Source organism: Dermacentor silvarum, chromosome 8, assembly GCF_013339745.2.
Source record: "Dermacentor silvarum isolate Dsil-2018 chromosome 8, BIME_Dsil_1.4, whole genome shotgun sequence".
NCBI lineage: Eukaryota > Metazoa > Arthropoda > Arachnida > Ixodida > Ixodidae > Dermacentor > Dermacentor silvarum.
The window spans coordinates 78251589-78269693 of record NC_051161.1 but is presented as its reverse complement, the minus strand read 5'-3'; the positions used below and the strand labels follow the sequence as shown (position 1 = coordinate 78269693).

The window sequence follows — 18105 nt, the reverse complement described above, 5'->3', positions numbered from 1 at the left end:
GCCGAATGATTACCGCGGGTTCGAGCACGACGAGCCTCCATGCGTACAGGGCACCACGTCTGTGCCTGCTCGGCCAGTTCCGTGTGCCGACGCACCGATGCACGTGTGTGCCCTGCCGCTCCCTGCTAGTGGACGGGGAGACCGCGCATGCAGCAAGGGAGACCCTAGGCAAAGCTCTCCGGAAAGAACAAACAATATTTTTAACAGCGAAGCTGTTTAAGCCAGCCGTAATTTCTGGTTCGTGGTTCATATCAAGAAACTATCAAGAAATAAAAGAAAATAAACTTTCTTGCCGAGGCGGGATTCCAACCCACGTACCCCCGGTCCCAAGGCGAGCGTCGTAACCACTAGGCTATATAGCCACGCTTGCAGAGCATTCATTTATGCGAACCATATGATTGCGTTCGAGTGTCGTTGTCTTCATCCACAGCTGGCGCATTCGTACGCTCGTGCTCTGCGAGGTGAAGAGGTATTGTGTGCTATGAGAGAGAGAGAGAAAGACGCATTCACGGAGCGGGTTTGCTGGAACGTATTGTCAGCATTTCAACGCGGTGTCGGTGTTGCAAGCTGCGCTATGCAATGCACCGTGACGGCCGTAAGTCTGAGACGCGCAAAGAGAAATTATCATCATGAGTAATTAGGTCAAAAGTTCACGCGCACTTCCGGAAAATGCTGGGCTACGATTGCCCAGCTTCGCTGTTTCAAGTGTTATGTGGCCGAGTGCAAGGCTAAGCATTTTTTAGGCTCGGTTTCGGCAGAACACAAGGTTAAGAACACGACCAAATCTGAATCTAATTGCTATGCAACATGGTCAAATCGTCACCAGTGGCAGCTAACAGCTCACCGCGGCAGAGAGAACAAAGAGCAAAGAACCCAGTCCAGAGAGGCCACCTATCCTTCAGCCAGCATCTGCCGTTGTACACCCCCAAAGCAGAGAAAATAAGATATCGGAATAAACACAGGCACAGACAGGGGCACGATCAGAAGGCACCGCTTCAGGACAACAAGATGACAGAAGAGTGTGCGCGCCCGCCGAGGCTGGAACCCCGACGAGCTGAAGTAACAGCCGGCCGGTGTGGACAAAGGGGCTGCCGCGGGGAGAGAGGAAGACGTACGCACCTTCTGACGCCTGGATGTGGTCTCCTCAGGCCTCCTCTCTCGTGCACGCAAGCATGGCTCGAATCCCACCAGAAAGTTGGCCAATGGGGAAAGCCCGTTGACCTTCCTGTGGTTGGGATGACAGCCGAGTGACAGTGTTTTATGACCGGCTGCCATCCCGTTCAAGCAGGGAGGCACAGGACATGGAGCTCTCGGAAACACAACGCAACAGAATGGCATCGCACAACTATTGCAAGCGCTTGAAACTCCACAGTGGTGATAACAGCACACGCCATGTATGTTATCGAACTTTGTCTCTCTCTTCATCTTTGTAGCAGAGCTCAATTTCCCTGCTTGGGCAGAAGTAAATCCCATCACTAGTTGCAGCTGGAAGTTCTCAGATCTCACGCTGTTCAGACACAGTCAAAGCAGTAAATTAAGATTACTAGGAACTGTATGTTTTTGTCTGCATTATATCTGAAATTCAGGTTTTCTGCCCACCAAACACTGAAAGAGAAGAGTGTGTACCTGTCTTACCTGTCTAGCCTAATTTCATATTTGTCCATAGTGTCCTGCAAACACAGTGCCTCTTTTGCTTGAGATGGCAGTATGGTTGCCCACAGTTTTTTTAGGCTGAGAGTTGAACACACCTTGAGAACTACATGATCACGCAGGGCTGGGTCTTTCGCTTCTGGTGGATGTGATCCGGTGGCTGCGTCCGACGGACCTGGTGCAGCTGGTCGCCGAGGAAGAGAACAGTGACGTTCCTCTTCCGCCACTGGACGACACACTGCTGCGATCGGCTTGTGGCTGGATGACATCGCGCAGCGGCACTGACTGCCTCGGGCCCCTGGACGATCTCTCGTGCTATGTGTTGCCTGGTTCCACCTACAGGGGAAGGTGCGCAGCTCAGCTGGATTGATTATTATTTGCTATGGGTACCATGTGCGCATCATAATCCACCGCTGTTGTTTTAGTGAGCAGTGCCACTTGTGGTGGAAACTTCGTGCAGGGCTTCAGAAGGAGACAACAGTGTAGAGGAGAAATGCAAGGCACATGACACAATCAGCATGTTTAGCAGTGGCTTTAAATGTGCAGTTCTTGACCTTTCTAAAGTGGCCCTGAACCACTCCTCGGACTTGATGAAAAAACGCATTCCGTGGATATCATATGTTGCTATCTGAAAATTTCAGCCAAATTTTGCACTTGTGCATGGTGCATGGGGCTGACAAGCTGAGTGCGAAGTCACCTTTCTCTCAAACAGTCACTTTCTAACAGAGGCCTTCTCCTCACTCTTTCATGGCTGCCAGCGGTTGCCCTTTGACATCAGCTGGCAGATTCCCATAGAGCGCTGCCATTGGTCGACAGTTTACATTAATCAAGAAGCGCATTAGGATCAGTGTGCTTCTTCCTGCTGTTACTCCATGTACAGTTTACTAACAAGCTGAACTAAGTGAAAATCTGGGTTTCAAATTTTGAAAAGAATTACATACTTCTGGAAAAAGCCCACTACCGTCTGCTCAAGCTCGGCTGCATCCGCGCAAGTAGGAATGTAACTTTGGCCACAATGCTTATTGGTGTTCTAACTGTCAGGTCTCGCTAATTTCTATTAGTTCTGAACACTCAACTAGCCTCTAACCACGTGAAACTTAAGGTCAGGTCACAAGCACGCTTGCCAGTGTTTGCTCACTCCTGGCCACTCCTGGCTAGACGCGTTGGAAAATATCGCTTCATAGTAAGCTAGTAGGGCTATTTTTTTTTTTTTTACCTAAATTTGCTACACGAGTGTAGCTAGTGTAGGAAGTTGCCATTTTTCTTACTTAGCGTAGAAAAGTGCAGCTCCGCGCACTTACACGAAAACATTTTTTATAGCTGTAGTGTAGAATGAAAACTACACTTTCAAAACTGCGGTTTCGATGAGTGTAGGCAGCAGACGACAAACAAGCAGGCTGGCATTGCAAACCCGTGGCGGCATTTTGTCCTTGTACTGTCAGCACTGATACAGCGACGATAGTGCATATTCGCTGCAAGGATGGTGGCGAAGTGCTGGCATGACTGTGTCACAGAGGAAGGTGAGCCAGTCTTACAAGAAGATAAAATTTAACTCACAGATGGTGTGGGCTGTTTCAGACTCTGCGCTGTATTATACGTAGGTAGGGTTGTTTGTTTTCGGGTAAAACACGATTTTACCCGATTTTCACACCCCGAACATGTTTCAGGACAATTGGGTAGAACTGGATACTCCCCAATTTCAAAACCACATACCAACCTTTTTTTTTTTTTTATGCTGCACCGAGTTTGCGGTGCACACGCGCTAGCTAGTCTGCCTCGGGACAACGAAGTTAGGTCCTTTTGGCTTAGGTGAACTCCAGTGACCTATAGTTCATTTCATAAGCCGCGTGCAGCACTGTGGATGCTGCATGGCTCCCAACCAACCGCCCAACGAGCGCGCCTAACAGTTAGTTAGTAACTCACCGTGACATTCTACGGAAGCCGGCTGAAGAAAAGCGACTATCAATCCCCCTTTGACCAAGCACAGCAGAAGGGAAAGAGGGCGACTGCACTCTTTCCGTGGAGATGAATGCATGCATTGATGTGATAAGAGGTTAGTCTCCTAGGGGAGAGGAAACTGACGATGATGCGAATCGTGCATCTGATTGGCATGATGTTTAGATGCATGATGCTCATCGTCACTTCCCACTCCCCAGGTGACTGGTGAGTGCAAAGCTGAACATAGGGCCCTGGTATGCGGCACGGAAAAATTCAGCATTGGAGATGGGAAGAAAACGAAAGACACTGGATGACTGGTGGGAAGAGAATGAAGATCTCCAGACCGCAACCAAAGACATTCCGTTGCGTCATTTGATGTCCACAGTCATTTGAGGACTATCGAGCTCTCTTCATTTCCGTGACCAACGATGTGGATTCGCTTCACAATGAATTTAACTAGTACGTGCTGGAAGCAAGTTCCACTAACACAGCTGTCGAACTCATTAAGTATTGGAATGACTCTACCGCTCGCTACCCCAGGCTGAAAAATGCAGCACTGACATTGTTGTGCCTAGCTAATGGAAGCTGCGATGTCGAGAGAACTTTCCCCCAGCTGAGATACGTTCAAACATCGGACAGGTCTCGGATGGAGACCGACATGTTGCTCATGCAGATGATAATGTATGTTAACAGGGATACGTAAAAGTTCGATGACCAGTTTTTCGTGAATAAAATGTTTCATTTCGTAGAAGTTATCAACGCTCTTTACTGTAATTATTACTTGTTAATTTACAAACAACCTCCGAACTTTGTAGTACTTGCTGGAAAACCCTGATGTCCCGCCAATGACCAACTTGAATCAGATCCCTAGTTTTAAGGCATTAGCATTAAAGGGACCCTGAACCACTTTTTATCGAAGTAGAGAAAGGCATTTGAAGTGAAAATAAGCTATTTCAGAAATACTTTGCCGCAAAAAGTACTTCAATACATGCAGCAGAAGCAGAATTACTGGCAATCAAACAAAGCCTCCGCCACACTCCCGTTCCTTCTTCAATGCCTTGCACTGTGAACGCTGCAGCAAGGTGGGGCATGGCCACAATGCTCTGCCTTCGAAATGTCACCGTGGCACGCAGTTCAAATTTCATTTTGGATGTTAACGTAGACACCATGACTTCTGATTTTGGTGCCTCTGACGTGCTAAATGTAAGCTAAACGTCCTCAGCGAGTCGCAGTGTGCTTAGCCAGTGGACTCGGGGCATCTTCTCGCGGCGGCCGTGCTGTAGCCGACTGCAACGACCAATAGCAGCCACGTATTGGAATGTGCGTTATTACGAACTAAAGCACACAGAAAAGAGTAAGGATCATGGCTTCTGTTGCAACGGGTTGAAATGAGAGCGTTCGAGAGAAAGGTGACTTCGCGCTCTGCTTGCATGCGCGTCGTATTTTGGCACATCGTAGCAGCCAAAATCAGAAGTAGCGGCATCTACGTGAGCACCCAAAACAGAATTTTAACTGTGCACCACGCTGACGTTCAGTAGGTGGAGTGCTGTAGGCACCATCCCGCTCGTCCGTAGCCTTTGCAGCACAAGGCATTCAAGAAAGAGCGAGAGCACCCCGAAAAGGGATGAAAGGCCATCTTTGATTGCCAATAACTCCACTTCTACTGAACAAGTTGAACTACCTTTTGCTGCCAAGCATTTCTGAAATACCGTAGTCTAGTTTAACTTCAAAGGCATTTCTCTCCTTCGATAAGTGTTTCAGGGCCCCTTTAAAGGGTTACATACATGATATTTTCGACAATTTTTCTGCATTAAATGAAGCTTCTAGACCTGTAAACCCTTGAAAAAATAGTGACAAGTCTGAGAGCGCCGTTAATAATTTGATATAGCTTTCCTGCTCCCAGTTTTGGTTTCGTTTACCAGGAGACTACTGTGTCGTGACGTCACAACACAGCATGTGGTCACGCGAGAGCGGGACACTGCGGCATTTTGACACTTGCTCCAGCTCCCCTGGTCACGTCGTATGCTGCTACTCGTTGTGAGGACCAATGTAGCAGCCTTGTGAACGACCAAGCAAGCCGGAGCAAGTGTAAAAATGTCTCAATGTCCTGCTCCCGCATGACCGCATGCTGTGCCGTGATGTCGCGACACAGTAGAAACAAAACCAAAAATGACTGTAGAAAAGTTATTACAGCTAAACCTCAATATAACAAAGTATTTAACTTTTCATAACTTATTGGCCATAGAATACCATGTATTCAGAACTTCAATATAACGAAGTGTGTTTATACGCAATTTCAATATAACGAAATGCCACTGCCGCCGTGAAGGAATACCGAGGCAATAAATAGAAATCTACACGGACGCAGGTGGTCAAATGGTTGAATTACAAGTGGCTGCTTGCGTGCGCACCTCTCAATTCGCACGCTGCTCGACGAAGAGCGACTGCCGAGGTCCTATTGCACCCCGTGCTGTTTGCTTTGGGTGCAAGTGAAAGCTTGCGAGGGTGAGCCAAAAAAGATGGTGGCTTAATGAGTGCCGTCTCCATGTGCAAGCAAGGGGAAAGTGGGGAAAAGGAGCGAGCTCACAGTAACGCGATCAAGCACGCGCAAGGGGTGAGTTGGGGGGGGGGGGGGGAGGGCAGGGGCAGATTTGTGCGCATCTCCTGTGGCCGTGCATGGCTGTCAACGTGGCTGAGCGCATACACAGCTCGCGCACCCTGCTTTAGAGGTAATATGCCATGTGTGTAAAGAGTGGGCATGCTGAGAGTGCGTGGCATCGTGTGCTCTGTCTTCCCGCGCGTTTAGTACTGGAGGTTGCATAATCTGAAGGTTCGGAGACGCGTTGAAGCGAGAGGCAGACAAAGCATTCGCTCCCCGCTGCTGGCGCTTTTCATGATAGCGTCGTCGCACTGCGGGCGACACTATCAGCTGCGGTGGCGGTGTGAGCACGAAACAGTGGCTAGCTTCACTTAATTCATACTGCCGATGTGAACCTATCGTTAACGCGGCAGGAAACCACGCTTTTCGTTGCCGACTTGTGTTCAAAAAAATGATTTTATTTTTCTCATATTTGCTTTTTTCGATTGCCCGATGATTCGGAAAAAGTTTGCAGCCCCCTCCTTGTAAGAAAGTCGATCGGCGACTGTACTTATTTGCATAAAAGGTCGAATTTCAATACAAAGAAATTTCGATTTGATGAATCAAATTGCCCATTCTACCGACTTCGTTATATCGAGGTTTAACTGTATATTCAATTGTTCTGTGGCGCTGTGAAGCTTGACAGTATATTTTCTGGGATTAAGATGTGCCGGTCCTTCACCTAAAGCAAAAAGGAAGACTCGAAAATATCGTGTCAGTACATGTTTAATGGTAAATTTTAAAAGGGTGGCAGTATTTGCGAGTTCAAGCTGCATAAATGAGATACTGAATGTAGCGTCAGTGAAATGTTCACTGCACAAGCAGATGTAACCTGTCATGTCATGGAGTGTGCCTTGTGGCAGCTGCGTGATGTCTGTAGTTGCTCATAAGTCAAGATTACAAAAGCAGCTTCTCACTCAAAAGCAGTGCTAGGATAACTTTCCCTTCCTTCCGTGCTTGCAAAAAAAAGTATCCTTTTCGTTTTTTTTCAGAGGCCTAGAGGTAAGGCTCCGCATTTCCCCAGCTGTAGACAAACGCACTATTGTAAAGCACGCATGTCCAGGAAGGGCTGTGACGAGCATTGTGGACATTGAGATGCAAACTGTATGCGTAAGCACATGCATGAAATTGCTGCAGCTAGCAGAGCTGGCATACTGCTGAGATTGTGCAGGCCACTTATCACTGAGTATATTACAAAAGCACACACACAGTGTACACAGTGGTGAGCTGTGGTCTCAGAAGTGACATGGCCCATGCCTATCAGCATGCACTATACATGGATTAGCGAAAGATAGGTACAATATGCTGGAGCGCATCTTCTCGAGAAGTAAAGATGAGCTCTGACGACACTTGATCCTGCACATGGTAAAGAGCACAAGCTGTTCCTCTTATCCCCTCCCCACCCCCTTTTTCATTTTTTTTTTCTTTTTTTCCACACAAAGTTCATGTACCATATGACATGTCCTATTCTTCCTCCTCTATTCCTTTTCTTCAAGTGCTCTTGCCAAGTTCAGCACATGCAGTGTGATGAATGTGTTATTTTCTCCTCTGCAGAAATTTTATTTCTGTGGAAATAAACAAACATTTTGCCAGACAAACATGTCTCCATCTTATTCACCATGGCATTACAGTTGTATGCCCGAAATGGCCGCCCAGCAGCTGCAACATTCATCAGCTAAGCAGATCTACAACAGCGCAGTTGCCAAACTTGGTGGCCACGTGAAATGAATACCAATCGCATGATTTTCCCGCCCCTTGTTCTCCTTTAACCCGGTACAGGTCGTGGGCACGTGCCAAGCGAGAGGCCATGGTCCTTGCATACCTGGGACGGCTGGGCAACTGTGACGGTGCCCAACTGCCCGAGACACCTTACTGGCTGTGGAACAACACACCACTCAGGTGCGTGCGTCTGAGTGTATATACGAATGGCACACCTGCCAAATTTTCACGATGTTATAGCAGAATGCCCGATTTTTAAATCCTTTGTTTACAATCGTCCCATTGAGCAAATAATTTCCAGTTATTTTATTTGCATATAGTTGGAGCAAATCTAACTTCAAAACGGAAAGGCAGGCACAATTGCCGAGTGAACTTTTTGTGGCCCAATTCTCCAGACCCTTTGAAAAAACTGTTGTACTCGCGCGGCAGCGACATCAACTCATTGAACCAAGATATAACGGCAACCGAATCTTCGACAGCAGTTACTTGAAAATTTCATTAGTAAACCTCATTAACATTTCGTTTTTGGCACAGATAATTGTTGCTGCGACTATATAAAGCAAAGTGCCTGTTGACAACATCCCTACAGAACAATGTTTGTGAATCTTTAATAAACAGTAAGAATTTTGAATAATCAAATAACTTTTAGTATGTTTCAAGGAATTTTGGTGTTTTTCTGGCTTCCACTGTAGTGTTTTTCAAATTCCAAGGTTGGCAGGTCTGGAATGGGCATGTTGGTAATCCGTATTGAATAGAACAGTGCAAATGGAGGACTTTGTTTTGTCTCATCCTTCCTCGTCCTCTGTTTTCTGTATTTTATTCAGCGTGCATCTAAGCCTGCGCTGACTCACAACACCCCAGTAGAACTCCTTGCGCCAGGTGTTGTGCTATGCTAGCTCTTCGGTAATTTCAGATGTGCAGTTTACAGCCATAAATCACACTTCTGTTTGTACCCCAGAAATCTTGAGCCAGTGGCAAGGCACGTATTGGGGCTAGCTGTTGCTTTGGGACACCCATAAAAATATAGTTATTTAATCCAGGGTTCAACGAAACATCGTCTGGTGAGGGGCATATATTTTGTTGGAGATAAACACTTCCCACAGACAACATAAAGAACAAAGTTTATGATGTTTCGAGACCTGTACGGGTCCCGTGTTCACAAATGTAGAAAGGGCTGGGCCATGCCTTTTCAACACAGGGCCCAGCCTTTTTTGCAATTGTGAACAAGGGACCCGTCTGGGTCTCAAAACATCACAAACTTTGTTCTTTTTTTTTCTCCTCAGATCAGTTGTACCAAAGTTAGTTGTGCCCTCCCCAGGGCAGCAGCAGTGGCCATAGATGCAAGTTCATGTCTGCAGTCATCCATTTTGTCAGTAGCTAGAGTGAGCGACAACCAATCTGAACAGGGCCCAAATTGAACTGGCTTAATTAACATCAGGGCCATGGCTTATTATGACCGGGCATCATCTTCCTTGCCAGTGTGCAAGCTGACCAAGCATCAACGTTAAACAGTGGTGCCTTCACGATGCATTAGCTGCAATGGCAAGTTTGCGTGGCTACTGCTGTGAGGGCTGGACCTCTGTTCCTAATCTTTCATGTGGCACTTGTATGTGCTGGCACAGGGTCCCATGGTGTGCGATGGCTGTACATGATTGTGACAACTCCGTTCCCAAGAAGGATCTGCTGTACTCGCTCCGTGGCAGTGTCGTAGCCCTGTGTGTCGTCCCCAGTGACAAGGTGAGTGAGCGGATGGGTGCCTCTGCTGAAACTTTTCCGTCATGTGACTTTTGGCACTTTTGTTAGCTCTGCATGACCCTCCAACCCAATCCAGTCTTTAATGGCCTGGAACAAACATTGCAGATTTGTTGAGAAATTTGAGCAAGAACAAAGCAGCCGTAAGTGCAATGTCTACTTTGAAAGTTAATAGAATATAAATGCAGGACACTGTGCAGTTATAGCTATAGTGATGTGGTCTCAAGAACGTCACCAATATAATGGCTGCACTATAGTCATACTTGCAGTACAGTCCACTTATAACAATACCACATACAGTGCAGTCCACTTATAATGATACCACATATTACGATATATTGGTTATAACGATAAGTTGGCTTAACAGTATCAACTTATGCATTAGGGCTATGAGGGAAAAAAAGACATATAACGATATGTTATTCACCGCATATCGGATATAGCGATCGAAATTTTGCTTCTGTGCAGCGTTTTCGTGCAGACTAATCGTGAAATTTGGGTTCCTAAGTTGCCCTTAATCAAGACGGGGTGAAAGTTTGCCTACGCGAGTTCGTATCTGCCGCCATTACCGTGCAGCGCATCCCGTGCGCCGATTGCGAACAAAAGCCACGGAAAGCATTGCAGGTTGGCGCAGCGGGCACAAGATGGCGCCAGCTGCTTCGCGACTGTAAAACGCAAGATATTGACCTTGTCTGCAGTTCGCTTTGAAGATAAGCCCACGCGGGCGCACACTTTTTCCAAATCGCAGATCGCTTTCAAGATATGGCGGCCGCCGCCGAAGTAAACGTCTCCCTTTCTCGCCTCCACCGCCGTGCCTAGCGCGGAACCGCGCTTCTGCCTCCCCCCTTTCTCCCTCATGCGCGCGAGATTGAGTCGGCTGACCCCCACAAGCTTGCACTCGCACACACAGCATACGGCGCGCGGTGACGATGCTGCCGTGTTTGGACTTTACACGGAACCTCAAAGCAGCGTCCACGGTGACCGCATAAATGCGCTTCGCAATAAAAAGTGCTTCTGCGCGGTTACTACTCCGACGGCGACAGCGAATTCGTACCCACCTACCGGCAGCTTCTCTGCGTTACCGGGAACTTATCTCGAAGGCCATGCTTTTGTGCATGGCAATCGGCAACAGCTGTGCGAGCAGGAAATACGTCATGGTGGCCATGTTGTAAGTTCACTATAGCTGGCGATTGTCGTCCGGGCTTCGCAACTCGAGAACCGAACGTCTGCGCACATTAGATTTTGCCGATTTTGTGCCTGTGCATGTAGAACAAGAAAAATAGTACGCACTAACTGTTTGGTGGGCAATGAGCGACTACGTCTTAAGCGGTCAATACATGAGGTTCAATGGGGGCTGGGTGGGGGAATCTTCGCGACTATGTTTAAACCGCAATTACGCATTAAGTGGGTACGTATTAACGAGGTTTGACTGTACTATCTTTACTTGTATATTAATCGATGCTTCGCCTTTCTTGCAAAACTGGGACTTTTTTGTTCATCGCAACTTTAGTGTATTGGGAGTAAATCTTGAGCGATAGTACATACGGTAAGTGTTTCTTTTTCGAATTTTCGTGCCGAATCTGCATATAACGAAATCCTCTTTATAACGAAGTTTTTCGGGAATTTGTCAATTTCGTTATATCCAGGTTTAACTGTGTATAGATAATTCGATATATAACTTGACGCGTTGCACAGTGCAGTTGTAAACCTGAAACTTCCGGGAAAGCAAGTGCACATTTCTTACTATTTCAGCGCGCCTAACGCTTGACACACTGTTGAGAAGTATGAATAAACATTTTATGTACAAAGGTATCTTCGGCAGCATTTTTTTTTATAGCAGTCCAGTTATAGCGATGATTGGTTTTAAAAAAATACGACGCTGGGGGTGTGTCATCTCCAAAAGAACCCAACATTGAAAGGGTTAAAGAGCCCCTGGTGGTCAAAATTAATGCACAACCCCCACTAAGGCGTGCCTCATAATTAGATAGTGGTTCTGGTACGTAAAATGCCAGAATTTAATTTAAATCTTTTTTAATGTATTTTTACCGAACCATGACATTTCACCTTAGAGTAACCTGCACTGACTTCCTTAATGTTGATACAAATTCTGTTGTCTTTTGACTAACCTGCAGTAATGGTGCAATCTTCTCATTATGGTTCTTTGACCTTTAGAACGGGCCTTTAAAAAGGTCCTTTATTACGGACCTTTAGAAAGGTCCTTTAATACGGACTTTAGAACCATTAAAGTGCAACATCATAACTGCAGTTTGTGTGAAACTAAGCACATGCTGGAAAGTGTAACATAACAGTCTGCTGTTGCTTGCATCACAGAGCTAGTGGTTGTCATTGTAATTTAGTATATTGACACTTGCTGTGGGGTTGACGTAAGGTCTGGTAAGTCTACTTTTATTGCTCTTCTAAGGGGTAGTACATTCTTTGTGCAGCCGTTGCCGCAGCCAGTTCAACATCCCTAAGGAGAAACGCTTGTAAATGGATGGTTGAACGCATTCCCAAACTCTATTGAGTCTGATTTGCATGACTCAATTTGCCGTAAACAGCAATTGTGAGCCCTGGACTCCTCAATACGTTTGAGACTCTGACATGATCTTGAGAGCGCACTAGTTTTCCTAGAAAACTTTGACAGAACTGCTGTGCCATGTGAAGAACTCCTGGAGACTCCTGTACAATGCTAAAAGACTTCCCTGCAATCTTAAAATGCATGCTACTTGCTTCCACTATTTCTTTCATTGGCAAATAATTGCACACAAGGCACTCCTGGTTTGAGCAAGGTGGCCTTGACTGAGTTCGTTTTTGCGTCTGGCACATTTTTCACATATTCAAAATCCTTCAAATCTTGTAGATAGCACACATGCAGCTCAATGGGAGTGTCGATGAAGCAAAGAACACACCACAGTGCACGTGCATCAATGTTTCAAGCACTGCGTCTCTACCAACGTTGTTTGGTGTAGTCCTCCTGTAGTCCTCCGTGTGGTGTAGTCGATCCAAACTTTAGTGAATTTTAGCTTGTTGACAAACACTCGACTTGAAACCGCATGGTCATTGGTTTGATTCCAGGTATAGTACTTGCTTGGTGACGTTTTTTTAGCATTAGAGCACTGCTGAGTAAAAGAGTAATGAACAAACAAACATGAACAAACCTAATTGTCGAACAAACTGCTGTTTGCAGTAAAAGTACTTGCCAGTATCATTTTTATATCTTGTCTTTTTCTTTCCACATACCTCGACAGCTCCTGGAAACGGAGAACCCCTCTTACCCGAGGTTTATCGACAGCTGTGGCCCGTACGAGTGCCTTGGATATGGTGAGTCTTTTTTCGCCAACTGCACATTGACCAAATGAATTTGTGAGACAGGTGCGAAAGTTTTTCATTAAACAGATATCCTTGGCACTTGTTGGTTGAAGTAATGGCAGCCATCATTGGGCTCCTGCAATGTTACCAAGTGAATTTGCCACCATGTCTAGCAGATATCAGGCTTGTCTTAGAGGCAAAAATGTGGTTTTAGGGAACAGTACATTTTGTAGTGGATTTAGATTAGCAGGCCAGAGAAAACAGTAGCGCAAGTCAGTCTCTTTCACTTTCTGTAAATAAATTATCTCTTTATCTCTCTGGAAGTTTTTCCTTGGCAGATTTTTTGCAAATTAGTCAATTTTTTCAGTGGAATAATTGCAGGGAAAAAAGGAATACTAAGAACATTGATTTGCAGTTCCTGTCTTTCACGTAACGTGCTCCTTGAGCAAAGGTATACGTACTAGGAATTTCGTGATAAGGCCGATTTTCTTCTTCCCCTGTGAATGTAACATTAAATTGAGGACTGCATTGCAAACATTCCAGTACATTCATCAATTTCTATTTGTAGCTCTAAATTACAAATAAATTCAGTTTTTTCGGCCAGCCTGTGGTCGCTATATTTTGCTCATGGGTGTACACTCTTTGTCAAAACTGTAAGGGCTATGTTGCCTGCGACCACCAGGATGACTACATGCTGCATCCTCGGGAATGGAAAGCATTTTCATACCCGTCATCCAGAGGTGTCAGGGGTGCCACAAAAACCACACCACACAGCCGAACGCCATATATTGTGAAGGCGCTGAATAGCCCTTATATTTTTGACAAAGACTATACTTCTTCGTACAGTCTTTCCGACTAAGGCCAAGGTAAAGTAAAAATATTCCAAATGTTTTATTAGCCCTGCGTGATAGGTCAAAATGCCTCGGGCTCAGCCCACATGGGCGGGGCCCGAGCCATTTTGACCTATCACGGCGGGCTAATGTCACGCATGGCTAATAAAACATTTGGAATAAAAACAGTTTGGAATAGTCTCATGTTATCCCAGCCTAGTAAGATTTTCTAAAACATGGAGCATTTTCAAGAAAAGTTCATTGCACCCTGCCACTAATGCAAGCAAATGCTGAACCATAACAATTAACATGTCGTAGGTGCACTTTTAATTACAACTGTAGCATCACTGTAGTAATGTCTGACACTTGCAATACACAAATCTAAATAATTGAATGGTAAGTCTATTTTTATACAATACCTACAATTTGACCTTTAAATTTCTCGTAGTGGATCCGCCGGTATATTTAGTAAATTGTGCAAGTGCAGAGGCTTGAGCAAGCTTGTAATTCATAGCGAGAAATGGGCCCAGCCCTCAGGACGAGGAAAGGAGAGGAGGGAGAAAAAAGTCCGCACCATGTTCGTGATTCTTTTCTTTTTTTTTTCTCACGTCTTCAACTTCATCATTGCGCTCATGTGTTGCCAGCCAATTCTAAGGGGATGCCGAGTGTTCTTTTGCGTGGAATTCTTACTGTTAGGAATGTCATCACCGGTACAATATGGTCACTGGTGCTCTGCGCAAAAGTATTGAGCTTAATTCTCTGAAACGGCTTATTGTATTTTGTGCGGCTTACCTTTGCAAGCTTTAGAGAATGTGTTGGCAAGTGCCAGAATCCCAGCTTGACCCATCACTTTGGCTTAATGATTATGGCACAATCCTGCAGAGTACAAGTTCAGAGTTTCAATTCCTGGACGTGCTGGTCTCACCCTATGAAGGTGGTGCGCATGAACTCTCATATACTGCGTCTTCTCATCAAAGAACTGACACAGAATGGTTATCTTGCTTTTCTTTTTTCTGTCTATTACACAGCTGCCAACTCCATAATCACAGTATGATGCCTCAATGGCTTGAACGTGCAACAAATCTTGGATTACCACAACTTTTAACGTTGCTAATTCAAAAAGTGCCCCAAGTTTTGTGGTCGTAGTGTTTGTCAAGGGCAGCCTCTGTACGTTGTGAAAATGGGGGGAGGGGAATTACATGGTATCACAAGTGTGTGTGTCCGTGCAGTAGACAAAGCCGCATTCTGATTGTCTTGTTGAAAGCTTCAGACGATGGAATAAAGGAGAGAAGGTGAGAGAGACATAGGGTACTGTGCGTTCTGCCAGAAGCGACAACAGGGAACCAAGCATATTATCCCATGTGGAATGCGGAGAAGTGCACAGTAAAAGAGGAGAGAATGGTTTATGCGGCATGTGGTCAGCTTTTTTGGCGACACACGGTCATTGTGTGCTTGCAACCAATGGACTAGCCTGTCTGGCATGTGGGTCAGTGGTTTGTGACCACTACCTACAATTTTTGGGATGTGCCAGGATAACTTGAAAACAAACCCTAAGCCAAGAAGCCACATTCCATGTGTGTTTTGAAATATTCACCTTAAAGAGAGGATATAATTGGTGATTTTTTGCATGCTCAAGGAATTCTGGTATGACATTGCAGTTACAGGTTTGACAGCTATCTGCAAAAGCAAAAAAAAAAGAGGGATAAAAAATTTTTTGTATCAGTATCCCTTTGAGCTGTTGAAGGGCTGTAGGTGGCTCAAATTATAATCTCGACTGCAACTGGTTAGAGTGTCGCCTATGCATTGTTGTAGTAGCTCTGTAGCAGAACCAATCATTCAGTGTAGCAACTTTTGTACAAACTTGTGGACTCTCCAGGTAAGCTCGCTGTCAAAACAAAGTTGGACATACATCGCCTCGCTGCAGATGCAAGAGGTGAATTCAGTGAAGAGGCTAGCAGTCTATTTGATTGCAGGTCTCGTGCGTGCCATTGATCCCTCGGAGCACCTCTTCTACATCGCCACTCCTGAGCCACCAGAGCGGTTGGCAGAGGTCAATGCCCTGATCCGTGGCGACATTCATTTGCCCGAGTCCTTGCTCAGTGTTCAGGTATAGTTGTGCAGCACAAATTCAAGTGTTCTCCATCTCTCTCTCTCTTTGATGGTGTATCAAGTGATACGGACTGCTCGTGTATGGGCGTAAAAACCTTCTAGGAATTGTGAGTGTAACAGGGCAGTCATTTTTGTCCTGGCTCTCTGATGTCAGCTATTACTACCAAAACTGTTTCGTGCTGCATTCCTAAATTCGAAAATGGTACTTCGCATTCAATAATATCAGTAGTGTCCGAGTAGTAATATATTGTATAAAGCTGAATACCAGGTATTTTTTTTTGTTGCTTTTTAATATAAGAAGAAACCTAAAGAACAAAGGCAGTACAATGCAATTTTTTTTTTCCTTCAGTACACACAACACTGTTTGGACGTCCGTTCAACAGAGCAGCTTCCAAATGAGCAAAAGGTCAAATGACACAAGAGATTTTGGGTGGCTTACAGTGGAAACTTGAAATGGTTTGGTGCATGGCCTTTTGTCATAGCAGCAAAGCACCAATAATTGCAGCACGCCCATATATTCAACTTTAATCATATACTTGAAGAATGCAGGTATTGAACTTTTCTATCCCAATACTTTGATTTAGAATGAAAGTGTTTGATATGTATTTAAAATTTTAAGTGTTTGCACACCCCTGTGTAGCACACACTACCGCTCAACTTTGGCAGTGCTGATGAAGTGTGGGCACATTTCAGGCAGGAGGGGGTGTTGCTAGGCCCTCAGTGTCATCCCTCTGGATCCTGCTCTGAAGCGACAGTGGCTTTGACTCCTCGTTCAGCGTTCCTTACCAGTTGCCTCTTTACACGGGGCTAGTCCACTAGATGCATGGCTGCCAGATGTATAGATGATAGAGCCGCTCTGTATACTGCAAACGTTTTTGTACTGTGAGATCCGTGAAAGAGCCAAATATTTTCACAGTCTGGGCACGCAGCTTTTTATTTCAATTTCCAGCTTGTGCTGGCATATGCAAATAACATAGTGATGTGCGCTGAGTTCTCACTGCTTAGCGCTTAATTTGCATTGAAGTGAGATGCAGCTAGAAGGGCAATTCGCTCGCTGCTGCTGCCGCTCTTCCTCACGTGAGTGTTTTGACAGCCAGTGTCCGCAGCCATCGAGTGAGATGGGTTCACGTTTGCCTGTGCGCGTGACACCATGCTTGTTAATTTATTTAGTGAGTGAATGTTTACAACTTTATACGGCCAATAAAACTACTATCTTTACTTCGTATAGCTGACTACTAATTTGCTATCGCAATCAGTGCTTCGCTTTACAGGCGAAACTGCAACATTTTTATATTGACCCGGCAAATTAATGAAAGACATCTCTTCTGAAAAAACGACTGGCTCTGCACCCATACAAGGTTTGCATGTAATTATCTGGACATAGGTAAACCAAATGGATTGAAAAGCATCAGGGAATGGGTTCAAGTGTTGAAACTCAAATGCACGGCGTGAATTCAGTTCACGAGCACGGCTCGTCCCTTGCAAGGAAAGCACAAGTTGTGGCCTGGAAGAGTATGGCTCGTCTTTTACAATATCAGTACAAACAGCTAGGAGGAGTGCAGTTTGGGCTTGGCAGTTAAAGGGTTGAACTCTCATCTCGGTCTATCTGTGTGTCATCATGAGAATGCGCCTTTAACGTTTGTTTTGTGTTCTCCATGCTGTGTCAGGCGCAGCTGTTGCAGTGCGGATGGGCACCTTACGTGGCGAAAGCGTCGTCCGAACCCAACCACAGCAGTGATGATGAGGAGCAGAGTGACGATGCTTCCTGCTGCTGAAGGGTTGTTCCTGCTTTCTTTTCTTTTCTTTTTTTAATTTCTTCGCTCAATAAAAGATGGAGGACAGGCTGCCAACTTTTCAATTTAGCATATGTGTCCATTCATGAATGTTGTGTGGTTACTCAAGCAGAACACGAAGGCAATGACGAACACTCCAGCATGTCTACACAAGAGAAGTGTATTAGTTCTGTCGCACACATGGTGATGCAAGGCATTGAGCGTTAGACTGCCCGGAGTTTGCTGAAGAGCGAAAGGATCTTCTTGACGATTTGAAACATAGAGCCGCTCTGTGTACTAACATGCAGCAAGATATTTTCACTGCCCCAGAAAAAGTCAAATTATTGCGCCCCTCTCCGCTCTGGTACCAAATTTATAGGGGTCCGCA

The 18105-nt window shown here is 45.5% G+C and overlaps 1 protein-coding gene across 2 annotated transcripts in view; it reads left to right on the top strand.

Moving 5' to 3' along the window:
- LOC119461472 (uncharacterized) overlaps positions 1 to 17803 on the top strand; it is a 40000-nt gene extending 22197 nt beyond the window's left edge. For both annotated transcript variants that reach the window (XM_037722790.2, XM_049672824.1), the window contains exons 10-15: positions 1773 to 1998; positions 8006 to 8125; positions 9568 to 9682; positions 12946 to 13018; positions 15810 to 15943; positions 17613 to 17803. In XM_037722790.2, coding sequence (XP_037578718.1) covers positions 1773 to 1998; positions 8006 to 8125; positions 9568 to 9682; positions 12946 to 13018; positions 15810 to 15943; positions 17613 to 17720 — 776 coding nt within the window. In that variant the 3' untranslated portion in view covers positions 17721 to 17803. The remainder of the gene's footprint in view (positions 1 to 1772; positions 1999 to 8005; positions 8126 to 9567; positions 9683 to 12945; positions 13019 to 15809; positions 15944 to 17612) is intronic.
- Positions 17804 to 18105: the final 302 nt, after the last annotated feature.